Raw genomic sequence first — 16596 nt, 5'->3', positions numbered from 1 at the left:
ATTACATTTTGTGTTTTAGAATGTCATATTTTGTGTTTTAGAAGAATGATACATATTGTGTTTCTGAATGTTAAAAATTGTGTTTTAGAATGTTATATTTTGTAGTTTAGAATGCTATATTTTGTGTTTTAGAATGTTATATTTTGTAGTTTAGAATGTTATATTTTGTAGTTTGGAATGCTATATTTTGTGTTTTAGAATGTTATATTTTGTGTTTGAGAATGTTATGTTTGTGTCTTAGAATGTTATATTTTGTAGTTTGGAATGCTATATTTTGTTTTAGAATGTTATAACAACGAAGGAATGGAGTTTATCCTGGCATTTTCTGACCACTTTGCTAAAGATGCGACACCGACACTAACACTTGTTTGTGTTAATGTGGGTAATGTCAACGTCACAGGTAATCATGCAATTAGCTGCGCTACTACATACCCAATTTGATACAATAATATAAGAAGATAAAACAAAGTGGAATATGTCTACATGATACAAAATGATGGCCAGATAAATATTTTCACAATGTATGTTACCTCCTGCAGTATCAGCCCCGAAGGCTGGCGATATGTGGAACACAACGTCCTACAGTGTTGCTGACAAGAAGGTCGTTGTGTGAGTTTTATGTGTGGGACGTTGTGTGAGTTTTATTTGTGTGTCGTTGTGTGAGTTTTATGTGTGGGTCGTTGTGTGAGTTTTATTTGTGTGTCGTTGTGTGAGTTTTATTTGTGGGTCGTTGTGTGAGTTTTATTTGTGTGTCGTTGTGTGAGTTTTATTTGTGGGTCGTTGTGTGAGTTTTATGTGTGTGTCGTTGTGTGAGTTTTATGTGTGGGTCGTTGTGTGAATTTTATTTCTGGGTCTTTGTGTGAGTGCTATTTGTGGGTCGTTGTGTGAGTTTTATTTGTGTGTCGTTGTGTGAGTGTTATTTGTGGGTCGTTGTGTGAGTTTTATTTGTGTGTCGTTGTGTGAGTTTTATTTATGGGACGTTGTGTGAGTTTTATTTGTGCGTCGTTATGTGAGTTTGTATACCTTTCATGGTTTTGTTTTGGGGGTTTTCATCAGTGTTCCATGTTTGAGTTTTAATTATTTAGTTTGGTCGTTGCGTAAATTGTAATTGTGGGTCGTTATGTTAGTTTTCTTTGTTTTAGACCAGGGGTTCTCAATCTTTTTTTACTCTAGAGCACATTCTAAAATATCGGTAGGGTGGCGGGCACCACCTATTTTAAATCAACAAACTCCTCCCAGAGGCGTAGCGACCCTTACCGTCACCCGGGGACAAAACTTTCGTTTTGCACCCCCCCTATCAAACTTTCGATTTGCAACCCCCCCCCTCCTCAAACTTTCGATTTGTACACCTCCCCCCCCAAACTTTCGATTTCCATCCCCTTCAACCTTTCAATAATGTTTATGAAAAAAATTCTGTCTCTGTCGAATAGTGAGAGGCGGGCACATACGAATCGTTCGGCGGGCGCCATGGCGCCCGCGGGCACAGGGTTGGGAACCCCTGTTTTAGACGATTGTGTCAGTTAAGATTGTGGGTGGTTGTTTGAGTTTTCACTGGGGGTCGTTGTGTGACATTTTAGTAATAGGTCCGTTGTGTGAGTTTTTACATTTATTTGTTCCGTTGTTGAGTAAGTTATCTGTCAACTTTAGGGTATTGTGTGTATTTGTGAATATTGTTTATTTCATCATTTTTATTTAATTTTAATGTTAGATATTTTTAATATTACTTTAACTGATCCAAAAAACGGGATAAAAATATTTTTAAAACCTAAAGTTGACAGAATAACTCCTTTTCTACTTCAAAATTGTAGTTCTTTACTCTACTGACAAAAATTGTTCTTAACATTAATTAAAAAGTAATTAGAGACGAAAAAATAACCAAGACCCAGTTCGAGAGATTGTTATTTCAATCGTTGTTGAAGGTTTCCATCGCAATTTATAATGCCGAATACCAGTAGCGTGTCCAACTTGACGATATACGTGAACTCGACTGACAAGATTGTAGTCTCCGCATCAAGTGCCCTGTCAAAGTAAGTTATAATTCTGTAGATAAAATATATAGCTAGAGACAGTAAATGGCTGTAGATGAAATATTTCGTCAGCTAGAGAAGTACATGGCTTAGTTACTGTTTCGTCGTTAATCCCTCCCTTCAAGTAAAAGCTTCCTTCATTTTTGGCTTATCTTTAGTTCAACTTCAGTATGTATTTGTCCCTGTTAAATACAACTTCGTCAGTTATTTTCAAAGATAACACCATCAGTTATTTTCCATGTTGGGTAAAGGTCACATCAGTAATTGCACTTGTTTGTTATTGACATTTGTTTGCCTACAAGTTTTATCTTGATTGTTGTTGACATTACCAATTGTTTGCCAGCATGTTTTATCTTAATTGTTGTTGACATTACCAATTGTTTGCCTACATGTTTTATCTCGATTGTTGTTGACATTACCAATTGTTTGCCTACATGTTTTATCTCGATTGTTGTTGACATTACAAACTGTTTGCCTACATGTGTTTTTGGACTGAAATATGCACTGACTTTTTATTTTTGACGAACATTTTTTAAAGATCTGGCTTGGTTTATTTTTACGAAGTAGTCGAGCTGTAGAACGCATGGATGCAAACTAAGTTCGGATTGTATATTTGGGACCGCTGGACATCTTTTAGTCCACCATTCTCTGATTGGTATCTGAGAGGTATCTGGTAAAGTAGAGGCAGTTGAACGTATGGCGAGGCACTAGACAGAGATGAGATTTACTTCATCTGCCCTATTGACCAGCAAGTCAGAGTTCCTAATGTGTGTGTGTGTGTGTCGTCTTACATAGGTCTATAATTTAAATATATGCCACATACGAGTACATGTATGTGTATAAACTTTAATCACTGTAGACGTAATAGTGACGATGTTTATCTATAGTCTGTTAATAATACAGTTGGATGTAGCATTGTTTTACGTCATGGTGTCACTCCCACCCTCTTGTAATATTTGCCGATTTGTATTTAAAAGACTATTTAACTTTAATTAATCACTAATGGTTCTGGCAAAAAAAGCATTTTTCTTCTGTACATTTTGCAATTTATTGCTATGGTGTCACCCCCCCCCCTAAATGGTGTCACCCGGTGCGGTCCGCACCCCCGCCCTCGCTACGCCTCTGCATATGGCCAATGTATTATCAGAAGTTACCGAATCTGTGAAGTACATCTTAATTTGCAATGCAAAACCTGAGTAACACCTCCGCATGTTATAAATTATGTTTATTTAATCTGGTAACACCTGCATATGTTGTGAGTTATGTTTGTATTATCTTGTAACACCTGCATATGTTATGAGTTATTGTATTATCTTGTAACACCTCCATATGTTATGAGTTATTGTATTATCTTGTAACACCTCCATATGTTATGAGTTATTGTATTATCTTGTAGCACCTTGTATCTGTTATAAGTTATTGTATTATCTTGTAACACCTTGTATATGTTATAAGTTATTGTATTATCTTGTAACACCTTGTATATGTTATGAGTTATTGTATTATCTTGTAACACCTTGTATCTGTTATGAGTTATTGTATGATCTTGTAACACCTTGTATATGTTATAAGTTATTGTATTATCTTGTAACACCTTGTATATGTTATGAGTTATTGTATTATCTTGTAGAACCTCCATATGTTATGAGTTATTGTATTATCTTGTAGCACCTCCATATGTTATGAGTTATGGTATTATCTTGTAACACCTCCATATGTTATGAGTTATTGTATTATCTTGCAACACCTTGTATATGTTATGAGTTATTGTATTATCTTGTAACACCTTGTATATGTTATGAGTTATTGTATTATCTTGTAACCCCTCCATATGTTATGAGTTATTGTATGATCTTGTAGCACCTGCATATGTTATGAGTTATTGTATGATCTTGTAACACCTTGTATATGTTATGAGTTATTGTATTATCTTGTAACACCTTGTATATGTTATGAGTTATTGTATTATCTTGTAACCCCTCCATATGTTATGAGTTATTGTATGATCTTGTAGCACCTGCATATGTTATGAGTTATTGTATGATCTTGTAGCACCTGCATATGTTATGAGTTATTGTATTATCTTGTAACACCTCCATATGTTTTGAGTTATTGTATTATCTTGTAACACCTTGTATATGTTATGAGTTATGGTATTATCTTGTAACACCTCCATATGTTAAGAGTTATTGTATTATCTTGTAACACCTTGTATATGTTATGAGTTATGGTATTATCTTGTAACACCTCCATATGTTAAGAGTTATTGTATTATCTTGTAACACCTGCATATGTTATGAGTTATTGTATTATCTTATAACACCTCCATATGTTGTGTTATATGAGTTATTGTATTATCTTGTAGCACCTTCTACGCGTCACTCGGCTACTTTCTGGTTCTGCCCTTGATGCAGCTGTCAACACGGTATCACGTGACCACCTACTGCCCAGACAACAACTGTTTTATCGTCATTGTCAGCGCTCATCAAGCTGTCAACGTCAGTGTCAGTCTGTGTATGGTCAGCTACACCTCATATACGGCACAACTCACCTTCAGCAGCAAGCAATACAAGCACGGTGACGTCATCACACGATCGATTACAGGTGAGACTCGCTTTCTGAAAATTAAACGGATCTACAAATCAATAGCCCAATGTGGCTGAATCATATTTTGTATGGCAACTAAATCTCTTAAATGCATATACAAATATGTTTCAGTGTGACAGACCTATTCAAAACATAACTACGGAAACAATCGTACACCAAAGACAAATACAAACACACGAAAAAATACGACAACGGTTGTGGCTCTAGAACTGAGGATGTAACAATGGTGCAGAACGTTGTCAGTAATACTGCACATTTATTGTGAGGATGTAACAATGGTGCAGAACGTTGTCAGTAATACTGCACATTTATTGTGAGGATGTAACAATGGTGCAGAACGTTGTCAGTAATACTGCACATTTATTGTTAGGATATAACAATGGTGCAGAACGTTGTCAGTAATACTGCACATTTATTGTGAGGATATAACAATGGTGCAGAACGTTGTCAGTAATACTGCATATTTATTGTGAGGATGTAACAATGGTGCAGAACGTTGTCAGTAATACTGCACATTTATTGTGAGGATATAACAATGGTGCAGAACGTTGTCAGTAATACTGCACATTTGTTGTGAGGATATAACAATGGTGCAGAACGTTGTCAGTAATACTGCACATTTATTGTGAGGATATAACAATGGTGCAGAACGTTGTCAGTAATACTGCACATTTATTGTGAGGATATAACAATGGTGCAGAACGGTGTCAGTAATACTGCACATTTATTGTGAGGATATAACAATGGTGCAGAACGTTGTCAGTAATACTGCACATTTATTGTGAGGATATAACAATGGTGCAGAACGTTGTCAGTAATACTGCACATTTATTGTGAGGATGTAACAATGTTGCAGAACGTTGTCAGTAATACTGCACATTTGTGTGATCTATATTGTCTATTTTACTTAAAACATGTTTCCTTGCTACTTTTAGAATTCAGCAGCATGCAGATAATAGGTACAACAGTCGATTTGTCAGGCAGTGTTGTAGAGTCTGATGGTGTTGTTGCCGTTATAGCTGGTGGATCCTTCACTTCAGTCAACAGTTCCAACAAGGTAAGTTACCTCCCTGCAGCTCTTCTACGTGTGTTCAAGAAGATTCTGTTCCTGATATATGCTCATATTTGAAACCCATAAGAGATTTTTAAGTTATCAAAAGCCTTAATGGGACTATTAATTAATCCGACATGGCACATTATATCGTGAGTTTTAATTAGACTAACATGGCACATTAACTGAAGTCAATTATCAGCTCGCTAAAAAAACAGTATTGCCATTAGGTACTATCCTATAGACGTAACATAGATACCCGAACGTTGTTTAGTTAACTAAAAGTCTTGTTGGGTACCCGTCATCGCAGGGAAGACCGCACGACGTCCTACTGAATCTTTCTTTGCGAGTTCTATTTATATTTATCTGACTAGTTAGATCTCTCCGTACCATACTGGCAACATACATACGTCAATAGATTAATTCGATAGAAGGACGCGAGTTCTTTGGCTTTACAATTGTAAAAACCCGTAGTACGGATTGAAGAGTTCTGTCTTTGACTAATTGAGTGGTTCAAACAAGCTGCACCAAATGCTAGACATAAATGACGACGATCGATTGTAATACATTAGGTCAATTATTTTGTTGGAGCAAACTTTGGTAGCACCCGCCCTAATCCCAACAATTATTTCGTTCGTGCAAACTTTTTACGGTTCAATTATTACTATAATTTAACTATAAATTGAAAGTGACCACGAAAAGCAACAGTATAAGCTTACATTTTTGTCGCCACAAATCAATTAGGTATAAACAGACGCATGCTATTGATCACAATGATATAATTACCTAAGGGAGGTGAGACATTAGTCAGTTTTGTTTTTTTAGGTGAACACAGTGACTGTTTTAAACCTTTTACTGAGTTCACAATGTTCTTTTATTCGTTTGTTTGTTTGCGTATGCGTTTGAGTTTAAATCATATAACTAAAATGTCTTTCTACTTAATACAGCGATTTCTTTTAAACTTTAAAGACATGTTCATTAATATTATAGCTCAAAAATATTATTTTTTACTAAATTATATATTATGTTAGTCATTAAATGTTAATTTCAACATGACTATTCATCAACATCATGTGTCTACCTGATATTGTGACCAAACAATTACAATATTTTTCTACCTGATGCATTAATACTGATTAGAAGTGAACAGAGATTTGGTTCAATAACTCAAAGGATCAATACACGTCTATAGCTGATCACATATTCAAATCCTTGATGTGTTTTTTTTAAATGACTGAATGGAAGTGAACAAAGCCATTAAATGTCCCGCGGGTGTATAAATGGAAGGCTGTAATTGAATGCAGCGGTTCAAGTCTGCTAACGGAAGTTCTTTGAGCGAGGCTTTCCTTCAGATACATTTTTTTCAGCAGGACATACGTAGAACATACGTATCGAAGAAAAATTGTTTCAACAGGATCATACTGTACAACATACATATTGACATATTTCAACAGGACCATGTTGTACAACATACATATTGACATATTTCTTTCAACAGACCATGCTGTACAACATACATATTGACATATTTCTGTTAACTGGATCATACTGTACAACATATATATTGACGTATATTTTTCAACAGGACCATGCTGTAGAACAGATGACCCCATCAGAGTCCTATGGTACCAGCTTTGTTGTGGTGAGCTTTCTGTTTTCAGCGGAGCTCTCCCTGGTGAAAGTTGTTTTCTCTCATCAAAACACGAGCCTGGCCTTCAATAGCGCCGTTATGAAGCTGCTCAAACAAAACGCCGGCTCCGCTGAGTACACACTTGCTGTGGGCAAGTCTTCTACAGTCACTTCCAGCTGGCCAGTTCTTATAACGCTTGTAGCTTACGGTAGCTTCTCAGGTACTCACATGCTAGTGATCGTCAAATAAATCTTTAATCTAACTCACCTTAGGGGGCTGATAAGTTAAACGTTAGGGGACTCAGATTAACAGGTTTAATGTCAGGGGGATTGATGCTTACGTTTACATGTTGGTTGTGTAGATATTTAGGGTGCATATGGATTAGATTGATGAAAACATTTGAAGTAATGAGATGGGATGGAGGCGAACATGTTGGATGTAAGACTGATTAAGGCTAACATGTTGGATGTAAGACTGAGTAAGGCTAACATGTTGGATGTAAGACTGATTAAGGCTAACATGTTGGATGTAAGACTAATTAAGGCTAACATGTTGGATGTAAGACTGATTAAGGCTAACATGTTTGCTGTGATGTTTGAGTTAGATGTCGTGGTGTGACTAAGAGTAACACGTTTGATTGAGTGGGATTTAGGATAACGTGATGATCTTTATTGATTGAGTTAGATATAGGCTAACGTGATGATCTTTATTGATTGAGTTAGATATAGGCTAACGTGATGATCTTTATTGATTGAGTGGGATATAGGCTAACGTGATGATTTTATTGAGTGAGTTGGATATAGGCTAACGTGATGAGTTTATTGATTGAGTGGGATATAGGCTAACGTGATGATCTTTATTGATTGAGTGGGATATAGGCTAACGTGATGATCTTTATTGAATGAGCGGGATCTAGGCTAACGTGATGATCTTTATTGAGTGAGTGGGATCTAGGCTAACGTGATGATCTTTATTGAGTGAGTTGGATATAGGCTAACGTGATGATCTTTATTGATTGAGTGGGATATAGGCTAACGTGATGATCTTTATTGAATGAGTGGGATATAGGCTAACGTGATGATCTTTATTGAGTGAGTGGGATATAGGCTAACGTGATGATCTTTATTGATTGAGTGGGATATAGGCTAACGTGATGATCTTTATTGAGTGAGTTGGATATAGGCTAACGTGATGATCTTTATTGAATGAGCGGGATCTAGGCTAACGTGATGATCTTTATTGAGTGAGTGGGATCTAGGCTAACGTGATGATCTTTATTGAGTGAGTTGGATATAGGCTAACGTGATGATCTTTATTGATTGAGTGGGATATAGGCTAACGTGATGAATTTATTGATTGAGTGGGATATAGGCTAACGTGATGATCTTTATTGAATGAGCGGGATCTAGGCTAACGTGATGATCTTTATTGAGTGAGTGGGATCTAGGCTAACGTGATGATCTTTATTGAGTGAGTTGGATATAGGCTAGCGTGATGATCTTTATTGATTGAGTGGGATATAGACTAACGTGATGATCTTTATTGATTGAGTGGGATATAGGCTAACGTGATGATCTCTATTGATTGAGTGGGATCTAGGCTAACGTGATGATCTTTATTGAATGAGCGGGATTTAGGCTAACGTGATGATCTTTATTGAATGAGCGGGATCTAGGCTAACGTGATGATCTTTATTGAGTGAGTTGGATATAGGCTAACGTGATGATCTTTATTGAATGAGCGGGAACTAGGCTAACGCGATGATCTTTATTGAGTGAGTGGTATCTAGGCTAACGTGATGATCTTTATTGAGTGAGTGGGATATAGGCTAACGTGATGATCTTTATTGATTGAGTGGGATATAGGCTAACGTGATGATCTTTATTGAGTGAGTTGGATCTAGGCTAACGTGATGATCTTTATTGAGTGAGTTGGATATAGGCTAACGTGATGATCTTTATTGAATGAGCGGGATCTAGGCTAACGTGATGATCTTTATTGAGTGAGTTGGATCTAGGCTAACGTGATGATCTTTATTGAGTGAGTTGGATATAGGCTAACGTGATGATCTTTATTGAATGAGCGGGATTTAGGCTAACGTGATGATCTTTATAGAATGAGCGGGATCTAGACTAACGTGATGATCTTTATTGAGTGAGCTGGATCTAGGCTAACGTGATGATCTTTATTGAGTGAGTGGGATATAGGCTAACGTGATGATCTTTATTGAGTGAGTGGGATATAGGCTAACGTGACGATCTTTATTGAATGAGCGGGATCTAGGCTAACGTGATGATCTTTATTGAATGAGTGGGATATAGGCTAACGTGATGATCTTTATGTTTCCGTACAGGTCCGACGGTCTTTGATTCGGCCTTGGTTTTGATACACCCACTGAAGTCGTGGTCAAGCAAGTACATTGTGGCCGGTGTGACGACCAAAGATGAAAATTATATGCTGACCGTCGTCACGTCTTATAACTGTAGCTCAAGTTTCTTGGTTAGGTTTTCACCGCTTGTTGCTCAATTGCTATTTTAATAGATGTCACAATTAGCTTTTTATTCTTACTTTATAAGATTAAACATTTGTCATTTAAGTCAATACTACGGCTAGCTGCTTCACTTGACGCGACAGTTTTCGGTAGATTTGAGTAGATACTGCAGACGACAGAGGTGGAAGAGGCAGGGTTGCGGTCACCTTGTATGTCCGGTCAAAAGAAAACCTGGACATAACCCCCCCCCCGACACATCCCCCAGGACATATACCCCCCCGCGACATTAACCCCTGGACTAAAAACCCAACGACATAAGCTCCCTGGACAAAAAAAACCCAATCGTGGTTTATATAAGGAAAAACCAAAGATGATGAGAACCAAAATTAATAATTTAAAAAAAAACGAACATAAGAAAAAAAACGCGATGCCTCACAAATTCTTAATTACGGTGGGCTCATTAAAACTTTTAATAACAGTTGAAATTTGAGCGCTGCTATCAATGTAGGCTATATATATATGTTTTTTTTTCTTTGTTGGTAAACTGTCCTGAATTTATCTGTTTACAATAAACCTCGTGGGACAATTGTTCCTTTTTAATAAAGTCAATTTCCAAAACTTTGGGTGTTGACATCAAAACTTCTGTGCCATCCTTCAACTAAGTTGTTTGTTTTTGGCATATGGTCTTCTACACGTGTGTGCATGTTCCACATATCAAGTGGAAACAGCTTGTCTCAGACCCCGACGTTGTGGTCTGCCAAAGTAGTAGTCCTTTAAACAGCCAAGGTCACTCTTTGACTTTCGAATATCATTCTTTAATGTAGAAAGTATTTTGTTAGTCGTTTAAATTTAATCAGGGGGTCACACCGCATCGAAAATTGTAGAATTTTCAGTCAATAGCATGTTTCTTATTGTCAATTTAAAATAATATAGTGGAAGTAAAGGAGTGCCACCAAACGGAAAATGCTACTTTATTGGACGGGGGTGGGGTGGTGTGTTACCCTCTATGACCGGTTGACGCCCTAACTTATAACGCTTCTACTAGGTGATGCTTTACGTTCAATTAGCACAATACATTTTGAAGTAGCGATAAAATATATGTCATTCGTTTGTTTGATATGTGATTTAGGTAAATGGCATAGTGTCAGGTGCAGCGACATGGAGCTATGAAAGTAATCTAATGTATAAGTCACAGAACTTTTCAATCTCGTCCTCTGTTCGCAACACCATTGAAAATAAAGGATGTTTGTTTGGCGGCTTTCTCTCAGGCCATGCAACTAAAAAAGGTTGCGCGATGCCATTGGGATTTATGTATACGGTAAGACAAAAACATTTGAAATTATTTAATTTTACTACTAAAAGCAAAAACAAATTACGTTATTTTATTTTTTATTTTTTTTGTTCCATTACGTGAGAGCATCTGCACTATGTGAAGAACAACAAAATACATATTTATGTAGAGAATAATGTTCCCCCCCCCCCAAATGTTATTCAAAAATTTATTTTAAGACGATAATTAATTACTTGATATATTCATTGGTAGAAACACCCTTTTTATTAAAAAAATTCAGAACAAGTACTTTGTTTTTAGTAACGTCACTTGATTTATTTACCTATTTTCGCAACAAACATGGCGGCTTCCATCAAGACCTTGTTGCCTATTCAAAGGTTTAACGCATTATAAAGCAACATTTTATTTCAGTTATAGCTTTAACAATAACATCTGTTTGCTATTTTTATTAGGCTCCAACACTATTTTAATAGGATACCTTTGGCATTCTTCTAATATGAGTATACAATAAATTTATCTAGATCTACTGATAGGCCATACCAAAATTAATTATTTAGAAATAAAAAAAACAAGGATAAAAAACAATAAATATTTGAGTTTCTATATTAAACTATTTTAATCCTTGAATATATTTCATTGATATAGAGAATGCAAGGAATTTACCAAGAGCTCCGGATAAACTAGACTTTAGCCATTTTTCCGTAGCCGTAGATTGTTGATCTAGCTCGAGATAGAGCTAGATCTAAAACCTAGGCTAAAATGAGTTTCTATACAAAACTACTTCAGACCTTAATTATTTCATTTAAATCTTTGTTTGTTTAACAGTGGAATATGCAAAATTACGATATAATTTAGTTTAAAATAATATTCGCGTAATTAAGCTCTATTATACTCTGGCTCTAAGTAAAATACAACCCAATAAAATTTTCTCCCAATCGTATTTGCCCATATGGCAGAGATGATAGTGTAATGCGGATGGTACGGGTTCGAGACACACAAAGTCAATGTTAAATTTTGTTTCGTTTTAATTGTTTTTTAAAAAAATCGCGTGCCTTGACTAGACTGCATGTTAAATACAGACAAAATTTGAATTATACTTTAGTTTCGTCCATTGCGAATTGCGTAAAAAAAGTTGTATACTATATTCGTTGGATTCATTAATTCTGTTGTGATTGTGATATAAGTGTGCCGAAATTGGTACGTTATTTTTGTTTTTTGTGTAAACTTATCCCTTTGATTTCCCTATATATGGACCAATATATCGGCAACAAATAATTGGTTACATCGTGTGTTGTATTTTATCCTATTGTATGTACCTAAGAATATTTATTAGAAACTTAAAAAGGCGTATATAATTACATATTTTAATTGTTAAACATGCCTATAATTGTAGTTTGTTATTTATAAAACATGTCGGCCTTTTGTCTTGTCGGCCTTTTGGATGTCGGCCTTTTGGCTGTCAGCCTTTTGTCCATGTCGGCCTTTTGTCCGTGTCGGCCTTGTGTCCATGTTGGCCTTTTGTCTGGATCCCGTGGGAAATAGCAATACACGCGATTGGTTCTATCTTATTCATTATTATTAGTTTAAAGTTAGTTTTAATAATTTATTCATTTATTATTCAAATGAGGTTCGAGCTCAGAAAATATTGTTGCAAGAAATCGATGTTTTAAAAAGATAAACATGCAAGTTGAGGTTTCACTTCTTTTTAGATGTGAATTATAAAGTTTCTTATCGGGACTTAACGGGACACGGGGCAGGAGAAGTAGAGTTCAGCATACGAAGAGATAGTGGGGTCAGACCCAGGTTCAGCCTAAATCGATATTTTAAAAGGCAAAAGCATGTTGTCTGAGGTGTTACGTCTTTTTAAATGTGGAGTCTGGCTTTTTGTGAGGATGTGTGACAGTTGGAAGGAGAGGGGAGAGAATAAAATATCGTCAAACAAAAGTGATGTTATTTATGGATGACCCCTGAAACCCTCAGTTATCAAACTTATGATATGGTTAATTTCAATCGTAAAATTTATTTCCATCTCCAGGTTGAAAATGTTTCAACATCATTTATTTCATCAACCGATATCATCTTATCAACAACAGTTACGTCTGATATGTCAAGCTACTTTTCCGTTGGAAGCACCTTAACGTTTACATATGCAGTGGACGAACCCACATTAATTCTGGACAGCACAGTTCGAAGTCAGTTGGACTACACTGATGAAGCCTCTATTATTAGCACCCACGCTACGTATTTAAGTCCACTTATGGAGTCATCCGGGAATTTATTACAGCCATCCACCACAACACCTGCCATTCAGGACCTGTCAACATCAACACCTGCCATTCAGGACCTGTCAACATCAACACCTGCCATTCAGGACCTGCCAACATCAACACCTGCCATTCAGGACCTGTCAACATCAACACCTGCCATTCAGGACCTGTCAACATCAACACCTGCCATTCAGGACCTGTCAACATCAACACCTGCCATTCAGGACCTGTCAACATCAACACCTGCCATTCAGGACCTGCCAACATCAACACCTGCCATTCAGGACCTGCCAACATCAACACCTGCCATTCAGGACCTGTCAACATCAACACCTGCCATTCAGGACCTGTCAACATCAACACCTGCCATTCAGGACCTGCCAACATCAACACCTGCCATTCAGGACCTGCCAACATCAACACCTGCCATTCAGGACCTGTCAACATCAACACCTGCCATTCAGGACCTGTCAACATCAACACCTGCCATTCAGGACCTGTCAACATCGACACCTGCCATTGAGCAGCTGTCAACTGACAACAGTCAAGCCCTGCTAACGCCTACACCTGCCAGTCAAGACCTGTCTCTATCTGTGAGTCAGACAACGTCAAATACAGCAATGAGTGTAACTCCCAGCCCAACAGAGTACCGCGTCGTCTCACCAACACTTGAACACACTCTCATACTGACTTACCAGGGGTTTGATGAAACTACACAACCCTCAACTATTTTTAAAACATCGGATGGATCTAATGCATCGAGCCCCACAACATCATATACTATTCAGACAACAGCACCAGAATCATCCTCGTCAACCGTGCTAACAACAACATTAACAACATCAACAGCACCAACTACGCAATTTGCGTCAACGTCATCACCATCGATACCAACATCAACACAATCAACATTACCAACACAAACATATACAGCATTAACAACACATATTGCACAGACATTATCATCATTATCATTAACATCAACATCAACAACAACATCAACATCAACATCAACATCATCATCATCTTCATCAACAACATCAACATCATCATCATCAACAGAACTTACATCAACAACCGTGTCAACAGTACCAACATCACCAGTAACACCGATACCAAATTCAACTACTCCATCTGATACATCAAAACCACAATGCCTATGTTCCTGCAATTCCAGACGGATAATCAATTCTATATCTTTAACTGAAAAACTAAACGAAAATATAACTCAAGACATAATCGAGGAACTAACAGTTTTGAAAGCTAATCTGTCTGCGAGAATACAGAAAAAAATTTCGCTTGAAAATGTGACAACCGCATCACGCAATATAGGGCGTGTCATAACTATTTCATGTCTGTGTTTTGTTTGCGGCATCCTAGTTTTATCTGATCTATGGAGCTGTTTTTCATGTCTGAAAGACCAACACACAATATCCATAAAAATATCAAATTAAAATATAAAATGCACAAACTCTTAACTATATATATATATATATATATATATATATATATATATATATATATATATATATATATATATATATATATATTTATTTATATAATATTTATTTATTTATTTATATATCCGTGGAGTTTCGCATGTTAGTCAATTGTTCACCATTCTCTTGTTTGAATGTATTTTACTTTCTCGTATACAGAGTATAAAGTATTGTAATCGTGCACAAAAATCACACAGTACTTCATCATATAGGCTACGGAGTAAAGAGGTCTTATTTTAATTGGGCAAAAATTCTAAATCCAAATTTATCGAAATTTCGGCGTTTGTGTGTGTGTGTGTGTGTGTGAGTATGTGTGTCTGTAAACAAGATAACTTGAGTGCCGTTACAGCTAGGTTGATGAAATTACATATTTAAGTAAATATAAAATTTGTAGTTCTGTATTAAATTTCCAGCGAATTCCGTAAACCGGAAATGGGACTTATTCTACTTTTAGTTTTTCAAAAGCCTATAACTTTAGTACTGTTTCAAATAGATAAACGAAATATCACGTATATGTAAAAGATCTAATTCTCTACCTTCTTCAAAATTTTGAGTAATTTCCGTTGATCAGAAGTAGTAATTTTCGCTATTTCCGATTTCTCAAAAAACGCATATGAATTTATTAAGTACTAATAATAGTCCGCACTATTACACACATATTGTTCATCATTCACTTGGTTCACAATTCTTTTTTTCCTACGAAATTCTATTCTATTTTTAAAAGTTTAAGTAATCAATAAACCGGGAGTGATCTTCCTAAACTTTCTCGAATATTCTTATATAACACTACGGGGGATTTTTAATCCATCTTTAATTAATTAAACTTAAACTGAAACTAATGATAAATGACTTAAGAAACGCTATACCAGTTAAGCGATTTGTTGTTATTGAACATTATGTAATAATCACTTGCCATAATACAGTTATCATCTACTATCGTCTCATTGTTATTTGACAAAATGTTTTTATCACGGATAATGTAAGCTAATGACATTAACGATTAACACACGACTTAGTTTCTAAATTACGTTTATAAAGTAGAAAATGATACATAGTAATGTTTTTTTTAATCATTGTCTGATAGTTTCTATCGATATATTAGCCTATGTTGACATTGACTAAAAGTTACTGACTTTTATTAAAGTTGTTGTTGACTTGCTAAAGTTTTTCTTGATCTATGTGTCTATGTTCAGTCATTATCTTTTATGACCTATAATATTTTTAATTAAGAATTTATTTCGATCAATTCGCATTTGAACTATATCAATTCAGATTCTTACAGTTTTGTTAAAAAGAGGCATCATCTCAGCTTAATGGAACTGAACAGAGACGTTAGAGAATTATCATTTCTACCAAAGAAATCAACGGGCAGGGGAAGTAGACTTTATGCATACGCACACACATATAAATATTTGCACATTTGTATATATACACATACATACATTTATATATATATATATATATATATATATATATATATATATATATATATATATATATATATATATATATATATATATATATATATATATATATATATATATATATATATATATATATCACGTCTTCTTATTTGGAGCTGGACGATAAACAAATGACAAGTTGAAGTGAAACAACGTGCTGACCCTGAGCTCGTGACTGTAATGTGAGCCGCACGAGATAAGAAAGAGGTGAATGGACAATAGTCGCTGACCTCGGTGTGGGTTACCAACGTGATGGGGCAAGACATGAAC

General features: G+C 35.8%; 1 protein-coding gene across 1 annotated transcript; it reads left to right on the top strand.

Annotated features, from left to right (window-relative positions):
* The first annotated feature begins 7744 nt into the window (after positions 1–7744).
* Positions 7745–14502, top strand: LOC131940902 (mucin-2-like). The gene is made up of 3 exons (XM_059299808.1): positions 7745–7927; positions 13133–14223; positions 14427–14502. The coding sequence occupies exons 1-3, from the start codon at positions 7745–7747 to the stop codon at positions 14500–14502; spliced, it is 1350 nt and encodes a 449-aa protein (XP_059155791.1).
* Positions 14503–16596: the final 2094 nt, after the last annotated feature.

This window comes from Physella acuta, unplaced genomic scaffold (genome assembly GCF_028476545.2).
Source record: "Physella acuta isolate Inbredline_101_S28 unplaced genomic scaffold, ASM2847654v3 ptg000335l, whole genome shotgun sequence".
NCBI classification, from domain to species: Eukaryota; Metazoa; Mollusca; class Gastropoda; family Physidae; genus Physella; species Physella acuta.
The sequence above is the reverse complement of the archived record's forward strand: the minus strand, read 5'-3'. Positions and strand labels throughout refer to the sequence as shown.

Bases quoted from the DNA above. Each gene is read 5' to 3' on its own strand.
- LOC131940902 (XM_059299808.1), top strand. From the start codon at position 7,745: ATGTTGGATGTAAGACTGATTAAGGCTAACATGTTGGATGTAAGACTG. The intron at 7,928-13,132 runs GTGTGACTAAGA...TTCCATCTCCAG, and splicing joins TGTTTGAGTTAGATGTCGTG to GTTGAAAATGTTTCAACATC. The intron at 14,224-14,426 runs GCAATTTGCGTC...CATCATCAACAG, and splicing joins ACATCAACAGCACCAACTAC to AACTTACATCAACAACCGTG.